Below are 19,946 nucleotides of genomic sequence, written 5' to 3' on the forward strand. Positions count from 1 at the left end.
CTGGCAACGAGAGTGGGAGTCATAGATAGGTCTAACGCCATACGTTGCACAAAGTCTCCATATGACTTAACATCCTCCGATGGAGAGATAGGCAAGTCTGCTTCCACATCTTGTGGGGTGAGCTGTATATTTACGTCCTCTACATGTTCAGAGGAGTCGTCTGAATCGGAGGATACATTGGATGGTTCCGATGACCCGGGTAATTCCGGTTGTGACGGTGCCGGTGTGTTGACCGGGGGCGCAATCGGACCCGGTGGAAGTGTCGGTATCGACTGTTTCGATATCGAGGATCGATCCCGACAGTGCGAAATGCGGGATGACACCGATTGACGATCCCAGTCTGGTGGGGGCGGTGGAGGGAATGCCCAGGGGTATGGGTATCGGTTCCCATATAAGTAGTGCCATTGTCTCTCATCCCAGGCTAAGGGAGGGGACGCCGGTCGGTGTCTATCATCGACTCCACGTTCCGGTGAAGCATGAGAGGATTGACGACTCGACATATCAGATTGCGACTGAATTGTCTGCTGAGTAAGGTCGATGTCGAGATCTGAACCAATCGGGTGTTGAGGTTCTTGCGTGAGATCTCGGCCTTGACTAGCTGAAACCTTATGGACTTTTGACTTGTCCGTTTTAGGTTTCTTCGACTGCTGTGAGTCTTTGCCCTGCTTCCGGATCTTGGAAGGTACGGCATCAGATATCCCCTGCTTCCGGATCTTGGAAGGTACGGGGTGGTCTTTTATTGGCGTCGAACGTTTCGGTGCCGAAGCATCGGTTGCGACTGTCGACGTTCCCGGAACGGGAGGACAAGTGTCCGCAGCCAGGGTCGACATTGAGGCGTGTCCGGACGTGTCCAACGGAGAAGAGGACTGAGGGGATAGAGCCTTCTCCATCAAAGCCAAATGCAGACGAGCTGCCCTGTTCTTTCTCGTCTGGTTCGAAAACTTCCGGCAATGTCTGCACTTAGACACACAGTGCGACTCCCCTAGACAGACGAGGCAAAGTGAGTGCCCGTCGGTGGGGGATATTTTAAGGCCGCAAGTCTTGCACCGTTTGAAACAACCCCACCGCGGGGCCATAGGCCAGCGGAGGGGAAAAACGAGAAAACAAGAAACAAACACCCGGAGAAAAATGCTAACTACAAAAATAAAGAAAAAGAAAGTAACTAAACGCAAGTTTAGCCAAAAAAAAAAAATTTGGTACTTAACAGACCGAAGCAGAAGGCGTCCTACCAGCGCGGCGGTCAGAAGAGAACTGGCGGGATCTGCGTGCCCCTCCTTGGTCATGCGCAGTGGAGCCGGCGCGTGACCTGGGAGAGGCGCGAAAATCCCTTTTTGCTAGCTATCGGTACCGAGAAGGTTCAGCGCAGGCGCAGTGTATCCCAAGGGTGTGATGCACAGAGACCACGAAGAAGATCAAATACATTTTTTTTTAATTTTCAGATTTTCCTGCAAACGTGGGAAGTTTGCAGAAAAATCTCTTTAGCTCTGTGTGATCCTGATCTGTGGATTTAGCTATCCGCAGATGTGGCTAATAGTATATAGACAAGTGGGAACCCACAAAGACTTGCGGGAAGCATCTCATGTCCCCTCATAGCCTCTCTGCTTTTCCTGCTTCCCTACTCTGGAGCTCTAAACACTACATTACACTGGCTTTTTGTAGGGTGGCTGCTGTTGAATAGTAGAAAGCAGCCAGGCATAGTTGAGTCATGCAAATAGGGTGGTATCAAGTCAACCAGAAGCTGCTGCCAGACCTAGGGTTGACAACCTCCAGGTGGGACCTGGAGATCTCTCAGAATTACAACTGATCTCCAGACAACAGAGATCTGTCCCCCAGACTCCCCCACAAAATCTCCAGCCTGGAGCTGGCAACCATAGTCAAGCCTGACCCTAAAAAGTTCTCCCTCAAAGGCCAAAATAGACCTTGAAAGGGCCCTGCTTCCTCTCCCTGCCTTTACTGACAGACCCCAGGCTGAAATACTGTGGTTGCCTAGCAACAGCCACTAAGGGAATCTGTTGCTTAAAGCCATAGGTACTGCTTTTGTTGTTTTTGGCTTTTTTAAACTCCCCAATGTATGTTTTTTAGATTTTACATTTTTTCTACAAAACTAGGGCCCTTTTTAGGTTTGTAAAAAGATCTGTCTTGCCTGTTCACAGTTACTATCACTGGATCTAAGTATCCAAAGATATCTGGACATCGCTATTAGAATATAAGATAAAAATCACTTCCACCTATATCAGCCAACCCATACACTTAGATGACTAACAAAAATAGTCTGTACTTCATAAATAAATATATGTCATCAAAGCTTTAAGAAGTTCTTATAACAATTTGTATTATTTACATTGCTTTGTATTGATTTAATAACTCCATGAGCTCCTGCCGAGCCATGCAACATTTTATGAACAGTAACAGAAAGGCATGTATCTGTAGTCAATTATTTTGTTCTATTAATCACTCATTTGGTTGGTTTGTACAATTTTGTTACTATTTGTAAGGCATGATTTTATATTAGTTGTGTTAACCAAGGATACAGTTCCATATAGGAAGGAACACACACAACTTCTTTTGAGAACTCCACAGGACAATATAACCTGCCAAGCTGTTCTTCATAGAGATTCAAGGCTTCAGTCAGATTGACACAATTTCCCTTCAAGACAAAAGGAAAAAATATTACCTACATACCAGTTACATTGAACATCAAAGCACTGTTTCATCAACAGACACTATTTAGAAGAACAAAAGTTAGCTTTATTATTCTGTTAAAACACACCTGGCAAAAGATATATATTTAAAACAATTACAGAGAACATCCGATTAGAGATGTGCCATCACAGTTCAGGAATTATAAATGCAAATACAACATATCTCAAATCAGAGGCTGATCTAGTTAAGTCAAACTTATAAATTAACCTTGTTTTTCTGAATCCTAACCCATACTCCATAACAGGGCATTCACAGCTTGCACTTGTCTTGAAAGACTGAATCATGCTGACTACCTTCCTGATAGGTCATAAACTGGAGTAATTGTCTAGACCCAATGCAGTACCCCCTCTGAAATAGTGTAATAAAATACCTTTATGTTAGAATTGTTCAATGGAGGAAGTATTAACTGTCTGAATTAAATATTTCACAACACCAAAAATATCCTTGGTATTCTAGAGGGAAAGATTAATAAAATTTGGGGTACACTAATCTGATCTAAGTGTTTGGAGATTCCCAGGGTGACCGTATTGTGGATGAGGGGCAACTGCCTTAGAAGAAATCATACAGAGAATTCTGAAACAGCTATAAAAAGCTATAAATTTGGTGCACTCAGGAAAAGAAACCTATACTTTTATTGTGGGCAAGCAGAAATAATTGGGACTCCACTGTCAAGAAGAAGAGATAGATAGGTTTTAATATCTCCAGGCGTCAGGAATAGAGAGCAAAATATTATAGGACTGGGTAACAGAACTTTGGCAGTCTTTTTAGTGACTCTGCCCCAGAGCTAGGATTGGCCCCCACAGCCACTGGGAGGGGAAGGCTTAAAACAGAGCAACCCAAGGAAGAACAGAGAACCTCCATCCTGCCTCCTGTCATTCCAAGCCCATCCTCTCGGGGTAGGGGAAATACTGAGAATGCAAAGTAACAAGTCTTCAAGTCTAGATAGCTAGTATTCCTCTTTCTGTTTTATTTACTAGAAAGTGTATCCTTTACAAGCTGATGTTTCTAGCCTCATCTGTCTTGGCACATTTTGAACAGAATTCATGCTAGTTAAATAAACTCCTTTCTTAAAAGGTCTGTGTGAGACCGCACTGTACCCCAACTTATTTGCCTAGCTGCTCACCTAAGCAGCACTCTTCTCCCATCTTAGTGACTCCAAACATCAGGGGGATTTCAGGGAAACTAATTTAACCTTGTGGTGACCCATGCCCTACCAAGACACCCCCAGAGTCTTGGAAAATGTGGGGTGAGAATAAGAAGAAATCTCTTGAGGGGTGTTGAATTTCCTCCCAAGCAACCTAGCTCTTTTCAGCTGCTTGCTGTCTGGAAACAAGTGACATATGTGAGGAAGGGGATAGGTGTGGGATTATGATAGCACTGGCAGTATTTCAAAATCCATGCCCAGGCGTCACTGCCTAGTCCATTTTAGGACTTCAAAGCCACCATGACAACCCTGGGACTGTTCCATGCACATAACTGGTCATATGCTGGATTTGGTGTTTGGTATAGGTTACAATCCATCCAATCTGTGGAAGAAGATTAATCCAGTGATGGACAGATTAGTACCTGGGGAGGTTTAGACTAAAACAAAGTTTAAGCACATGCAGCATTGGAGGACCAATCAGAAAGGTCTATCCATGAAAAAACATGGATCTAACAGCTTTGTGAATTTTCTAGCTGTCATGATTAATAGTTGTAATGAATACCGGGCAGGCTTCTAGAATCAGGAGATTCTAGGGTGCTCAACGCAATTGGTCCTATGTGTTTTCTCCCTCACACGGAATTTCATCTAGGCTAGTTCTCAGTTGAACTAAAACGCCAGGAACATTATAATAGTGATGTTAGCAAAGTGAAAGAATAGTTCTCTGCACCATGATGTCCGCATGCTGACATCTGACAATGCCGTTTAGGTCTGGGACCCTCAGCTTCTCATCGTGAGCCATTTGCTATGCACATTATACATAAAATCAGCTCCATGTTAATCCAGTTATACTGAATCCTCTGAACTGTCCACCTGTCAGAGTCCTATGGATATTTCACTTGATTCAACCCATGGCAATATACTTCAATATGAGGCCTACTACTTGTCCTCTTGATCCTTGCTCTCCCTGACTAGTGAAATAAATTGAAGGTGTTTGACACACTGGATATTGCTTATCATAAACAGCTCCTTGAAAGAAGGTGTAGTACCCTGAAAGTAGCCCAGCCAGTGTATTTCTGAGTTCAAGGTGCAGATCTCCATCTTTGAAGCTGTAAAAACCTTGGGTTCCAATTATCTGAAGAAATACCTACAATGCACCATCATACCCAGGTTCTGAGATCTAGTCATGGCACCTTCTTGTGAGTACTAGTCTTGGCTGAGAAAATATTGACTGGAATCTAGGGAGGGGTGGTGGTTTTTTTGAACACACATGAAGCTGCCTTATACTGAATCAGACCAGTGGTCCATCGAGGCCAGTATTGTCTACTCTGACTTGCAGTGGCTCTCCAAGGTATCAGCTGAGGTCTTTCACATCACCTTCTGCCTGATCCTTTTAACTAGAGATGCCGGGGATTGAACATGGAACCTTCTACCTGTCAAACAGATGCTCAGCCACTGAGCCACAGGCCCTCTCACCCTTCCTCTAAAGTTCATCTGAACTGAACACCCTCCCACCATTCCTTTGAACTGAATGACGTTTCTGGAAGACCTTAAAACTGGATTAAAAGAGACAAGACACCAGTTTTATCCCTGAACTTATTTTAGGTGGTTTAATGTTAATATTGTGATGAAATTGCTTTAGATTTGGACCTGTTATAAGCTATTTCAAGACCCTTCAGGTGGAAAGGTAGATGAAATAATGTAAAGGAAAAGGTATCTAAGCAATAAATATTAAATTATGGATAAATTTTCCCCACAAATAAGGGTAAAACATAACAGACAAAAGAACGAACCAATTTTATGCAAGAATGGTTAGCAATTAAAGAAGCAGCATGGGACAGGATAATACAGCAATGACACTAAGAAGCATTATGTTACTGAATGTACCACAATAGATCACATCTATATATTACTGAAATGAGAATTAAGATAAATGGGGAAGGTAGGAAAAGATTAGGAAATTAATTTATCATAGTTCTTAATTTCTGTTCGCTTTTTCTTGATAGATTTTCTTGATAGATGTTTTGTTAATGTTGTAAAACAATGAAAAACAATTTATTATTTCACAAATGATATGAATTTATAGAGATACTATAAGCATCAGGACGTGGAAAGGAAAAGGTTAATGACAAGGTAAGAAAGCTGAGTGCATAAACTTGTTTAGTAATCTATTATTATCCAAAGCCCTGCAGCAGCAGTTTGGTTCCGCTGCCTTTCACAAAGCATATAATTTTGTCAGCATCAAATTGAATGGGATAGTGCATAAACAACCTGTGTGTATAATTTAGAAATCACAAATAGAAAACAGTGCTAGGTAATTTATGGGACATCTAAGGTAGTTTAATGGCATGACCAACATCTGTATAATGAGTGTAATCTACAGTCTACTTCAGCAGACAGTCCTGGGCATTCAGCTCTCTTCACCATCTTCATAAACGGCAGTCAGTCACCACAGCAGACAATGTGGCAAGCAAATCATGGGAATGAATATGAATGTCTATATGCTAAATCTCCCATTTGTTAAGCCCATTCACTCTTTACCATAGTTAATATTTGCACCAAAACCACTGTCCTTGTACTATACAACTCTATCTTTACAAAGCTATTGAAACATACACATCGTCTTTTTGTTTATAATTAAGTAATTAACATAATTTATAACCATCAGCCACAATCATGAAGATTAGTTAGATTCGTATCAGCTCTTTTTCAACACCATTGCGCTCCTAAGATGCAGCAAATATATTTACAGAGTACTGAATGCAGCAAGATGGATGCTTTTCTCTATAAAGGGGAGGGACTGGAAGTGACACCTGTTGCCTCTCTATGAGCTTCTGCCATTTACTAAACTGCTGTAACACTATACGTATTCGTGAATTTGCTAACTACTGATAGAAAGTCCTCAGGCAAAGCATGATGATCAGGTCAGCTGCTGTGAAGGAAGGTGGGTGCAAATGGACAAGAATTTCATAGCAAGCTCAATGGGGTTGGGCTTTCAACGGGATTGGATAGAGAGGGAAACTAGACAGCTGGTCTTTGGAAATCTGATAACCAAAGAGGGAAGCCAACCAAGAGACAATATGGAGATAGAGAACAAACAATGTCTTGCAGTGAGAGAAGCATCAAGTTACCTGGGCAGAGGGGCCAAAGGAGGATGCAGAGAACTGATTGGGGGGGGGGGGAGCTAGTGATAGTATAAGCAGTGAAGGGTGCAAAAAGACAAGCACTGGATCACATCTTAATTAAAAAGAGAGGCCAAATGATTCAATGGAAACAGCCACAACATTTAAAAAATAATAACCAGAAAAATGCAAGGCACATTTTATACGGGTGAAGAGAAACGCGTGCATAAATTCATACAGGATTCTGTCATTCCTCATATGCTTACCAAATACTTCAGTTGCTTCTTCCCTCCAGCTCAGTATCCCACTCTTCAACCAAAAGTAATCCCAAGTGTGTTTTTTTTAAAAAAAAGGGGGTTGGGTGGCAGGAGCTGGCACAAAAATATATTGGTGGGAAAACCCCAACACAGCCCAGTGCCATTGTCCTCATGATGGTAAAATGTACTGCGAACTATCTACCCATACCACACTTCCTAATGTACATTCTCCCCTGCCCTGGTAACCCCCGGCCTTTTCTGCTCTTAATAACAAGGAGGAGGACAGAGAATGAATGCAGTAAGAACAGGGTTTATTTATGGGAGAGGGGGTAGTAAATGTACCCAGTTAAGAAACCTAAGTTGGCAGTTCCTAGCTATATATATAAACAAGTGGGAACCCACAGGGACTTGCAGGATGCATCTCATTTCCTGCGTGAACACTGGGTCAGTCCAGTCCCGGATTTTGGCCGCTTGCCGGTGAAACTTGGTGGAATACTCCCAGATGGATAACTTGTCTTGCTTGAAAGTACGGAGGAATGCCTCCGCCTTCTCGCCCGCCGTGCGGTCTTCGAACCGGGCTCGCAGCGCCCACATAAAGGCATCAACGCTCTCCAACTCCATCGCCTCCAGGTTCTGGAGCCCCACATACCAGCTAGTCACGGCACCCCACAGGCGGGAAGCGATGAACTCCACTTGCGTTTATTCACTGGGGAACAGGTGAGCCCAGTGCTCAACAAACTTCATCACCCGTACGATAAAGAAAGAAAGGTTCTCCGGGTCACCATCAAACGTAACATCAAGCAAGTCCTTGGGTCATGGTATTGCTGGCGGTGGGGCTGGACCCACCGGTTGCGGGACCTGCGGCTGCCCAGGCAGCGGCGGAGGAGGGGGGGGGAGATGGTGGTGGAGCTGGCTGCAGGACCGGCTGACCAGGTCCCGGGGCCGGCACGGGGGGGGGGGGACGGGGGGGAACTTGTGGGGCGGCCAGTTGGGTCTGCACCGCCCAGGCCACGATCCCCAGCAAATTATGGAGCAATTGTCCCATGTCTTGCATTATAGTGCGACAGTCCAGTTCCAACACATCCAGTCTCCTATCCACGTCCAGACCTGGACTGACCGACAATCTCGGTGGGAAAGAGATGGGTCTACCCGGGGTCATTCCGAATCTCCCTGAGATACTGTCCCGACTCCTACTCCCTGGCATCGACCAGGTAGTTTGTGTGGAGTCGCAGAGATGCCGGCCCCAATCCCTCTCTTTACGGCGGTAGGTCACTCCTCTGCCCAAATGCACCGGGATAAACAAAACCGTAGATCTAGAGTGGCCCCTCCATCTGTGGAGATTGGCCCTCCTGGGCTCGCTGTTGTCACAGGCTGCCATGGTTGGGGTCGTCACCGGCACTGCCGTAGTAATTGGGGTAGGTACCGCCGTAGTGACCGGGGTAGGCACCGTTGTAGTGACCGGGGTGGCCACTGACGTGGTTGTCGGGGTAGGAACCCCTGCCCCACCGGGACCGCTCATCTCGCTCGGGAGAGACTCGGCTCGATGGAGGAAAAGAGATTCCTAACCATTTCTGTCAGGTTCAACAGCAAGTAAATCTCCACACACGTTTCCAGGGAAGCGTTATGCTTTATTAGACTACAGGTCTGTTACCATGTCCACAGGTTTATTGTTAGGAATGACGGTGGAAACATCCTTACATATAGCAGGATGAGGCAAATGGCTAAGCAAATGAAATTCGCGCGCGGGAGCCGAAAGATTCACACCAGTGGTAGAACGCAAGCCCTCCCTCCTTCCCAAGGCCAGACAGATAGCGCCATCTGGCAGTACTGGCTCTCACCGTCTCCCTAGCATTGTTTACTGCAAGTGGCAGAGCAAGCCAGGATCAGGGAAGGAAACAAGCAAAATATGGCAGCTAGCTGACATCCATGCCCCCTCTATGCGGATATCTAAATCAGCACATCGGGAGCATATGGAGGATAGAGATTTTCCTGCACACTTGGGGCACTCCCCAGGTGTGCAGAAAAATCTAAGATGTTTCAAAAAGAATCTGGGGGGGATACTTAAACTCTGGGCATGCGCAGGGAACTCACTCACTGAGGTGCAGGACCAGCACCACTAACCATCCTGGCTGCTGCTCCAACTGCCACAGCAACAACCGCCCCTGTGCAGAGAATGGACTTACCCTTGGAAACAGTGGCATGCTGTGCAAGGAAGCCCTGGGGACTTTGCCTCAACACTGCCCCCCACTTCATTTCTTCTGTCTGTTCCCAGCTTCATTTGTTTGTTTGTTTGGAATTAGTGGCAAGGATGCCAAGTGCAGCTATGAGCCCGGCTGCCCTTTGCCTGTTCCATCTTACCCCTGGGTGAGGGGCCCTCAGCTGGCCCTGGTCTACTCCCACCAGTGCTCTGCTTGCCTGGCAGCTGTCACAAAAGAGCCAGGGGGCCGGGCAAAGAGGGAAAGTCAAAAGGCAAGTCCAAGAGTCAGCCAGAGGGAGCAACTAGAGTCCAAGCAAACAGTTCCAAATACACAGAACCAAGCCGTCATCAATGTTACCAACAGTCAGAGTCCAGTATCGTAGTCAAGAAGCATAGCCAAAGGGATTGCCAAAACATGGACCAGATTCAGGAACCTAGAGATCAGTCAAGAGCCAACACAGAGCGAGAGGTGCAAAGCGTCTGGTCCACGGACGAGGCTGCCAGCAGTTTGCTTGCAGCCAGCTGTCTCTTCAAATAGTGTGCTGGCTCGTTATCTTGTTAACATTCCTTTGCAAAGTCCTTGCTTCTGTCAGTAATCAGGGCTTAACTATCTTCATCCACGCAAGCGTGCCTCCTTGTGCCTGATTGCCAGATCCCGGCATCTCCGGTTTCTCAGCCGGTCCACAGGTGGCAGCGAGTCGGGTGGCGAGCTGCTAGGGCCAGGTATTGCCTGATCAGCTTCAGGTGCCAGCTGTCCTGTAGTTTGGTGTTCATCCTCCCCGGCACTTAGGTTTGATGAGGACTCTTGTGCTTCAGAGGTTGTTAAAGGTGCAGAGTCCTCATTTCCCAGGCTCTCAGGTGCCGGGTCGGGGACAGGCATGACAGCAGCCAGCGAGGGATGTGCATTCGGTTCGTCTAAACTAAATGCACGCCCGAAAATGGCCCATTTGGGCCCCTTTCGGACTGTTGCATCCTGATTCAGATTCTCTGATATGAATTGGCTTGCCACCGAATTGCCGCCGAATTTTAGCAGCAATTCGGCCCCATTATATCCTATGGGCCACTGAAGTCAATGGCAAAAACATAGGGTATATTCTGGGGGCTGGAGGGAAGAGTTTTGAGGGAGAGGCACCAAACTCGCAGGGTAGCTGCTGGAGCCTCTCCCCAAGACATATTTTTCCCACCAAAGAGAACAATGGAGGGGATGGGGGCAAACCCTGCGAGTTTGAACCCCTCCCCTCCAGCTCCCAGAATATACCCTATGTTTTTGCCATTGACTTCAATAGCCCATAGGATATAATGGGGCCGATATTGACATTCGGCTGGCCGAAAGACTCCCCAATGGGCTGGCACTGCCGAAATTGACAGGCGTGAGGTCTTTCTACCAGCTGAAATTGATTCTGCCCGATTCAGATGAATCCGATTTGTGCCAAAAAAAAATTTTTTCACACCCCTACAGCCAGCCAATGGCCTGTTTGGGCCCGCAGTCATGCTGCACAGAGGGTCAAGATACTGACACCACCCACTTCGTGGTCTGGTGCCACCCAGCTGAGGCCTCCTCCCTGCGCCTCCTCCAAGCTTGAGGGCTCAGTGTTGGTCGAGGGATTGGGTCTCATGGCATCACTGCTGGCTGGCTGCTGCATCACCGGCAGCCTCCTCCCTTCCCCCAAGGCTCCAGTGTGCCAGGTCAGCCTCCCACAGCCCAGGTGCTGTTGAGCAGGTATGTGTTGTGGGAGCCTGGGAGCCAAGAGAAGAAAGGGGGGAAGGAAGCCTCAGTGAGCCTGTCCAGGGCAGTTCTGGATGAGCCACCAAGAGAGGAAGGGTGAGGGAGGAAGCCTTGGTGAGGCCGTCAGGAGCAGCTCCAAACAAGGCACGGGGGGGGGGGGTCAGTGCTTCTGGAAACTGCAGGGGAGAAAGTGTCTGTGGGATATGAGATTTCCCCCCCCCCCCCCACGGGGATCCCCCCCCCCCGCCACGAGTATCATGGGTGGGTGCCACTTGTTCATTACTAATGCCGGAATTACTAAGCTTGGAATGCTGTGGTTGCCTTGCAACAGCCATTGAAGGAATCCATTTGTTAAAGTTACATTTTCAGATTTTTAAGTGTTTCTTCTTTTTTTAGATTTCACATTTTTCTGGAAATCTAGAGTGCTTTCCAGGTTTGTAGAAAAATCTGTCTTGTCCCTTCACAGCCCCAGTCACCAGACTTAAATATCCAAAGATATCCTGACTTCCCTATTAGAATATAAGATTGCCTGCCCCAAATAGCTTTCCAATCACTCAAAAAGACTACCTATCAGATCCATAGTGCATTCAATACCAGCCCACCACACTATATACTTTCACCTCATGAGACTAGACATAGAGGAAGATCCCTAAGGAACATCTAATCCCTAGTTGACTCAAACCTCCATTAAACGGCTCTTTTCTCTTCTGCTCCTCCTCCTCCTCCACCCAAGTGTTCCAACAGCACTGACTTGACAAATCATTTCTGACTTTCTCTCCAGACCATCAGGGTTCAAAAGGATTGGCAGATATCGGAAAAGGAGGGATACTGGTTCCACCTGTCATACCTCCAGCCCAGAATCCCGCACCAATATAAAAACTAATCCCAAATGTTGATGTTTTAAAAAATGAAGTGTTTGGTAACTGGCATATAAAAATAACATCATTTGTTCATGTACGAACAAGTCAAAGTCCAAAGTTTATGGCACTCTCATATGTAGAATTCTGGACCCTCAGATTATATTCTCATTGTGATAACCTGTTTTTACCCAAAAAGCACCTTATACATGAAAAAAAAATGTTGTTCAGTCGCACAGTCAAGTCCGACTCTTCGCGACCCCATGGACCACATCACACCAGGCCCTCCTGTCTTCCACTGTCCTCCAGAGTTTGCTTAATTAATATACACACACTCAATTAAAAAAAGACAGTACAGATCAAGGGCTCATTGCATCACTTTTAACTATGAAGTCATGGATAAGATTCCAGTCTTCAGGATTTTTATTCTCTCTCTTTTATCTTAAAAACCTGGCCATCACTGAAAATGTTAACAATAGAATACAAACTGGCACTTCTAGGCTTCTCTAGTACTGCCCTTTTACACCTTGGATTTCAAGGAGCCAAAGCTGTTGTCAAACAAAGATTATGGGACACTTCTCTCCAAATGGACAGAGCACGAGCCTCACACTTTTTAGTGGTGAGAAATAAAAACCTAAAGTTGGCTCCATCCAGTTACCTTTAGAACTCCCAAAGCACTGCAGAGCCTTTACCTTAGCACGATTAAATATTCTCCCATCTGCCCTCCTGCAAGGGAGATATATATTCTGGGGGCTGGAGGGAAGAGTTTTGAAATTGTGGACAGGTCGAGACAATTGAGCACATTCTTTTATCTCGTCGATTTTACCATGAGATTCATTCTAAATATATTACGCCAATAATTGTCACCTACCCAGGCAGGTCTAATCAGTTTTATTTTACTCTTATTTTAGCTGATATGTGTAATGAAACTAGTGCTAAGGTAGCAAGATTTTGTGCTATGGCTATCCTAAACAGACAGAAAACTATTATTTCTTAGGAAATTTTAAAATCCACGTTGTCTTAACCAAAATTTTTACCTGTACCAGCTGTCTGGCTGTATTTCGCTGTTAGCTATATGTAACATTTTAAGGTATTTGCTGATCTTTGATTGTAATAAATCAAATTGAATTAAAAATGTTAACTGTTGAGAATTGTACTGAAACCATTTAAAATTCCTATAAATGGAAATTAAGCTAACCATCTGAATTGAATTGTATTTTGTGATTGTCACGTGTTTCACTAACTTCTGGTACATTCGCAGACAACATTCTTTGGATTGTAGAATGTCCAATGACATTTTTAGTTATCCAGCTCTCTCTAGTGGTCAAACTGTATAGTGCACACACTAGTGACTTGCAGGCTTTTAAAATGTGGGACTGTTCTTCAAATAAATGGCATTGAAGGAGTAAAAAAATTTCAGTGGTCAGTAAAGAGAAATTGTACAGCTTTATTCATGCAACAGAGATCATGCATGTCTTGTACTTTTTCTCAGCAGCAAGAGCTATTTGGCTTTGTTTTTATCTAGCTTAAATATTAGTTTTTTTCATGCTAACAGATGAACAGGACCGTTTGCTACATGCATGCCAAAGCAATCCCCTTTCATTTAAGCTCTTAATCTTTTTTTACTTTTAAGAAATGAAAAGTATTTTATTATATTAAAAGAAAAGTTAAGACAAATCCAAAAACAACTTTGTTACACTTTTTCACTAGCCAAAGAAAGTGTAATCTGAAAGCATAATTAAGGAACAAGCAACCTATTTTGACACTGAGCATGACTGACATAAGGAATGTTGGACATTATAGACTCTTCTAAAAAAATTGATGTCTCAGGCAGTAAACTGTTTATCAGAATCTTAACAGCTGCAAGAGCTCTGTAATAACCCCAGTGTTCCTGGAAATACATTGAAGTGACACAGTATTTTATCCTTACCTAGAATCAAGAAAAACACCGATGAGTCAGTTAAATAAGTCACATTTAAGCAATAAGTTGAAGTCTAGTTTTAGTCAGAATTCATACAAAATTAGTGGCCCCAGGTTCACGACAAATGCTAATGGGAACCATGTCTACTCTTCACCCTCCCTTCTTTCTCAGTATTCACTTTTAACAGATTCCATAATCAAATAAATAGATTTTCTCCTGCTTGCTACATTCCCATCTATCTTTGGGGACAGAAGAAGTACATGGAACAAGCATGTGATACTGAGAGATAATCAAAATCTCATCCTGAAGACAAGTTACAGTTTGAATTGTTACATTGCTTCAAACCCCACTGAGGTGATATTAATTACATAAGGATAATTACTTTCATCTGCCATACCTGTGTAAAATATTTCCCATCAGGTTTCAAGACTTTCATTGAAAGGTCCAGAATCATTCGCAGAAACTCCCATGTGGAATCTAAAATTGAAAGTTCGAATGGTAAATTACAATTTACAGGTAGACATTTTTAAAACAAATCTTTCCCAGTGCAAACACAACACCCACATGTTGTGGGATTGGGTAAGGATTGTCCTACAGCATATAAAGCTGCACAGTCCCTCCAACCTTACTCCTTTGGGGCACTCATGAATGTGTACACACACAGTCGCCCCCCACCAGCTTTTATGGGAAATCCATGTGTATCTCCTATCCCTATCCAGCACTTCCTCTAATTCAGATGCAACTGCAAGATTTTGCATTAAAAAGATCATACACAGGAAAAAATATTAACCTTCTTCTGGAGAAGTAGAGATTGGAACAGCGGTCAAATCATTAATTACATAATCAAACATCCTTTCTTCTTTGGCATACCGCTTCAGTACCGGAATACAGTCTTCTATTAGAACCTGAAAAGAGTAGTGGAATTTTGGCTTATTATGGCAAGAGTCCTTGAGTTATTGATAGTGGGGGGGTTCCAGAAGTGTGGGGGGGAGGATCTAGTAAGCAAGACTATCTCTTCCATCATAGTAAAGCTAAGCATGACATATAGAAAATGATTGGCACATGCATACCTAAAAAGTGCCCTTAGCCCTGGCCTGTATCTTATCTCTTCTCTGAGTCAGCAAAATATGAAGCTTTCCTCCAACCAAAATGGCCCTGTTGCCAAATAGTCACTTCAGTTAGAGGAAGGCTTCAGGCTTTGCTAAACAGTGTGATAGGATATGTATGCAAAGCAGGCTCACTTCAACCTAACATTCACACAGTAGACATGACTCTTACATAAGAACCTACACACACTGGATTTTACCTGTGACAAAGTTCCTGTAATAATCAGGTGTGTGTGTAAAGTATACCTCAGATGCCTAGTATCTGTATTATTGGCCAGCTTGTGCTGAATATAGATGACACTTCTTCACTGAGCAACTCTAGATGACACCGTAATTTAGAGAGAAATTCATACAACTGTTTTTGAAAGAAGACACTACCAATAATGTTTCTCTGCCACTGATTCGCTGTTTATTTTGTGAAGATACATGCATTTGGTCTTTTAAAATCACCACATTTCAGAATGTTTTAATGAAAGCCAACTGCTTCAAAGACTTAAGTTTCCTGCTTCTTCATAATGTGGCTAAGGGTTTTTAAATATCTTATATAATTCATGTAATTCATATTACTATATTCTTTTTCACAGAATTAGGGACACCTGGCACTGTAACATTAGTGATTTGATAACAAAAAATACTTCTCCTGAACATCCATGCAGAATGCTCTGAAGAAAAGATTACCTGATAGCAATCTCCATTCAGATTGTCCAAGACATCTCCACATGTTTTGCGCATATATTTCCGACACCCGTCAATCACCATTTGATCAATGTTTGAATCACAGTTAAGAATCTAGCAATCTTTTTTTTGTGTTTATTATGTTCAATAGTGTTATTAGCATTCTTTCTAAATAGCAAGACTTAGGTCTGATTTAAACATCATGTTTAAATGATGGGTGTGCTAAGAAGTTGTGCTTGATGAACGGTTTTGTCCCATCGGCATAATTAATTCAAATCCTGCCATATTTTCCAGAATATACAATCACCGAGTTTGTTTTAAACAATGAGACATACAAAACTGATAAATCAATTGATAAATTAACTGATCTATCAATTGATAAATCAATGACAAAATACATTGACCCTAAACATGTTAATCTAAGAATATATTAAGTTCTCAAGTCATACAGAACTCTAAAGGCACTCAATCTATATATCTAGATAAAAAGGTAAAGGTTCCCTTGCTCGAAAGCCAGTCGAATCCGACTCTAGGGTTGCGGTGCTCATCTCCGTTTCAAAGCCGAAGAGCCAGCGCTGTCCGAAGACGTTTCCGTGGTCATGTGGCCGGCATGACTAAACACCAAGGCGCACGGAACGCTGTTACCTTCCCACCGAAGTGGTACCTATTTATCTACTTGCAATTTCTTGCTTTCGAACTGCTAGGTTGGCAGGAGCTGGAACTAGAGACAGGAGCTCACCCTGTCTTGTGGCACCCAGGTCTTGAACTGCTGAACTACTGACCTTCCGCAGCCTGCAGTTCAGCGTCTTAACCACTTGAGCCACCACAGCTCCACATATATCTAGATACTTTTCCACAAATAACCATACAATATGCTATTAATACTATATTCATATTATGTACAGATTATTTTACGGTAGCATAGCTCATAGAGACTGAATATCCTTCGTATATCAACAGCAGCCCAATTTTAATTCAAGACAACTTAGTAAAGCACTGAGGGAAACAAGGAGCCTCTATCTGAATTACAAGTTAAATTATATTAGCTGGATCATGTTTAAACTACTGCACACAAAACACAGAATTTAAAATGCTCTTAAAAGTGGAAATCAATCAGAGTTCCAAAGATAAAATGCACAGGGAGTTCAGTAGATAACCATGGGACCAGTGAGGAATTAAAGGGATAAGAAATCCTATTTCCCCTGCACTGGTTGCTTCTACTTATGTTGGTTCCTATTCGGCCCCCTCCACTCCCAGTCGTCTATTTCTCCACTCACTTGCTGGCTTGCCTAGTTCCCCCTGCCAGTTACCCACCTTAATTTTGTGTTCTGTATCCTTATCTTTGCTCATCTACCCAATCTCCAAGTTCTGCTCCCTCATCCATCCACCCAGTTGTCCATTTTGCTACTCTCACTCATCAAATTGTCTGTTTCCCACATGCCCAGTCTTCCTTTCTCTTCCCTCTTCTTGACCATCTGTACTGTAGCCCACACTCTTCCACTTTGGCCTAGTGTTCTCTTGCCCCAGTCAATCTTCTACATTTTTTTACCCTTTTATACAGATTCAGCCCTTTTCCTCTCTATGATATATGCACAAATGTTGCTGTTTTCTTGGGGCAAGGAAACTACAGCTTTAATTTTTCATGTTACCGCATATTAGTATGAAGAAACAGAAACCCTGGGCCTTGATCCCCTACACACACATTTTTATTTGCACAGCAGCATCATACATTGCTATAGGAAATAAGATAGTTAAAAAAAAAAGAAATCAGGTGACTTATTAAAAGGATATCTCTACCATGGTGACCATCTTTGGTTTCAGTTTGACTATTTCATACAATATTCCACCATCACCACCTCCAAGAATAAGCACGTCTTTGTCAGTGTAGTCTTCTTTGCCACTGCCCATTATAGCTTGCGTATATGCCAGGTCACTCTCAGCGAGATCTTGAAAAGCATAAGAATTCAAATATGTATATATATAAAATAACAGGAATTTTCCAAAGAACAAAGTTTGAGTCCAGTGGCACCTGTAAGACCAACAAAGTTTTAGTCAACGTATAAGTTTCATGTGCACACACAGTTCTTCAGATATAATGAAATGGAAGTTACCAGTCCATACATATAGGTAGAGGGTGGGCAGCAAATTAGCATACAGCACAATGAAGATATTTAACAGATGCAAGGACCAAACAGGAATAATACCCTTGAATAAAATGTTGTTGGTCTTAAAGGCACCACTGGACTCAAACTTTGTTCTGCTGCTTCAGATCAACACGGCTACCCACCTGATAGGAACTTTCTAATTATGTCTTTCCTGTACACTAGCTGTATCTCTAAGCACTTTTGTGTAACTCTGAATAAGTATGAGGCTAAATATCTTACAGAACAACTATTTTAAAAAATCGGCATATAAAGCTTCTCTATTTTACAGAATCCAGTGACTTTTTATTATTTTGAATATAAATCACATAAAAAGCAAAACATTAAAAATGCTATTATAAATTTACAAAAAAAAACCCTACAGGGCAGTCCTAAGCAGTCACACGCTTCTAAGTCAACTGAAATCAATGGTCTTAGAAGAATGTAATACTGCTTAGGATTGTTTCCATTTATTCACAATATATGGTGACATAGACTTAAGACCATCAGAATTCTTTTTAAAACACATCCCACATCCCAACACTGGGAGATTACTGTTGTGTGGAATTCACCATTTATTCTGCACATGCAGAAAAAGGTAACCAGTCATGTTCTTGACAAGAATGGAACCCTTTCCTCTGTCTAAAATATCTCCAGATAGTTCATACCTTTACTTTGTGATCAGCCTGACATAGAATATCAGTGATAAAGCTAGAGCCACTAGAAGGCACAAATGTTTAAAAGATTTTTCAGTCACATACTGCTTATAACACACTGCCCAAAGAGGACCGTCACACACAGTCATTTAATACACCTAGGATAACTATATGTTAACAAAAGAAACCTGTATACAGTTTCTTTTCCTTCCAGCTTAAAAACTACCATATTTATTGAAGCATAAGCTTCTGTGAATTAGAGATCACTTTATCGGATCCAACTTTTCCCGCATTAAGATTGAATTTCAAACACGTCAAGTGTGGAAGAAATAAGCATTATCAACTTCTCTGTTCTAGCACTGTTATTTTGTTGTTGTTCAGTCGCACAGTCAAGTCCGACTCTTTGCGACCCCATGGACCAGATCATGCCAGGCCTTCCGGTCTTCCGCCATCCTCTGAAGTTTGCTCAATTTCATATTTGTTGCACTGTTATAGATCCCCCTCAATCATCTATATACATAAAAGAAAATCCCCTCATCGTAAAATCAACGCCCAGACCAAACCGCTGGACCTAGAGACACCAAATTCAGGGAGAGCGCTCCTACCATGGCATAGGTGCGCACTAAGACGGGATTTTTAGAAATTCGACACCTAAGTGGGTCAAAACGGGGGAAATGTGCTCCTCCCATTGATTCCTATGCGGCTGCCAGGCAGCTGCCTCTCTGCACCCCCCACTCTCTGATTGGTCAGCTGCAGAGCTCAGTGTTCTGAGTTAAAAAAACACACCCCAACAGTTACAGGGGACTGCAGAGAGCTAATGACAGTTGAGGAAATCAGGAGTGGCCAACCGCCTGTGAGATGAAGCAAAGCTGCTGGCCTAGCCTCTCTGATGGCTTCCAACAGACTCCCCCCACCTCCTACACCTAACAGGCAGTTGTCTGTCAGGTGCAGCAGTGGTTGCAGGGTGCTTAAAGCCAGGAGGGAGCCTGCCCCAGCAGTAACGCCTTAGTGATCCTGCCAGCCCTGCCTCCACAGTGGCTTCTAATACTCCTCCCCCCTCCCCCTCCTACACTGGACAGGCAGTTGTCTGTCAGGTGTAGGAGAGGAGCTGGGATGCTTACAGCCGCCGGGGAGGTTTGCTCAGCAGGATTGCCTTAGCACTGCTGCTGGCTCAGCCTCCCCGATGCCTTTAAATGCAATCCCCCCCAACACCAGCCAGGCCGGTGTCTGTCAGGTGTAGGAGCAGGGCCAGGGTATGAATGTTTATGGGGAGATAGTAAAGGACATTTCTAGGAGCCATTTCAATGCGTGCCTTCCTCATGAACTTGAAGAAATGTCCACCACATCACCACTCCCACACACCAACTCCCCCTCACACCTCTCACCTCTTACTGCCCCCAAGAAAGCTCCTGGCAAATCGAGCCAGATACACCAATGCTACAAG

The 19,946-nt window shown here is 43.7% G+C and overlaps 1 protein-coding gene across 1 annotated transcript in view; it reads right to left on the reverse strand.

Annotated features, from left to right (window-relative positions):
- Window positions 1-19,946, reverse strand: part of SMS (spermine synthase) — a 61,370-nt gene that overhangs the window by 10,521 nt on the left and 30,903 nt on the right. The window contains exons 6-10 of the mRNA XM_015422956.1: window positions 17,497-17,651; window positions 15,709-15,798; window positions 14,715-14,829; window positions 14,322-14,401; window positions 2,532-2,647 (exon numbers count right to left, since the gene is read on the reverse strand). Coding sequence (XP_015278442.1) covers window positions 2,532-2,647; window positions 14,322-14,401; window positions 14,715-14,829; window positions 15,709-15,798; window positions 17,497-17,651 — 556 coding nt within the window. The remainder of the gene's footprint in view (window positions 1-2,531; window positions 2,648-14,321; window positions 14,402-14,714; window positions 14,830-15,708; window positions 15,799-17,496; window positions 17,652-19,946) is intronic.

This window comes from Gekko japonicus, unplaced genomic scaffold (genome assembly GCF_001447785.1).
Source record: "Gekko japonicus isolate JY-2015 unplaced genomic scaffold, Gekko_japonicus_V1.1 scaffold117, whole genome shotgun sequence".
NCBI lineage: Eukaryota > Metazoa > Chordata > Lepidosauria > Squamata > Gekkonidae > Gekko > Gekko japonicus.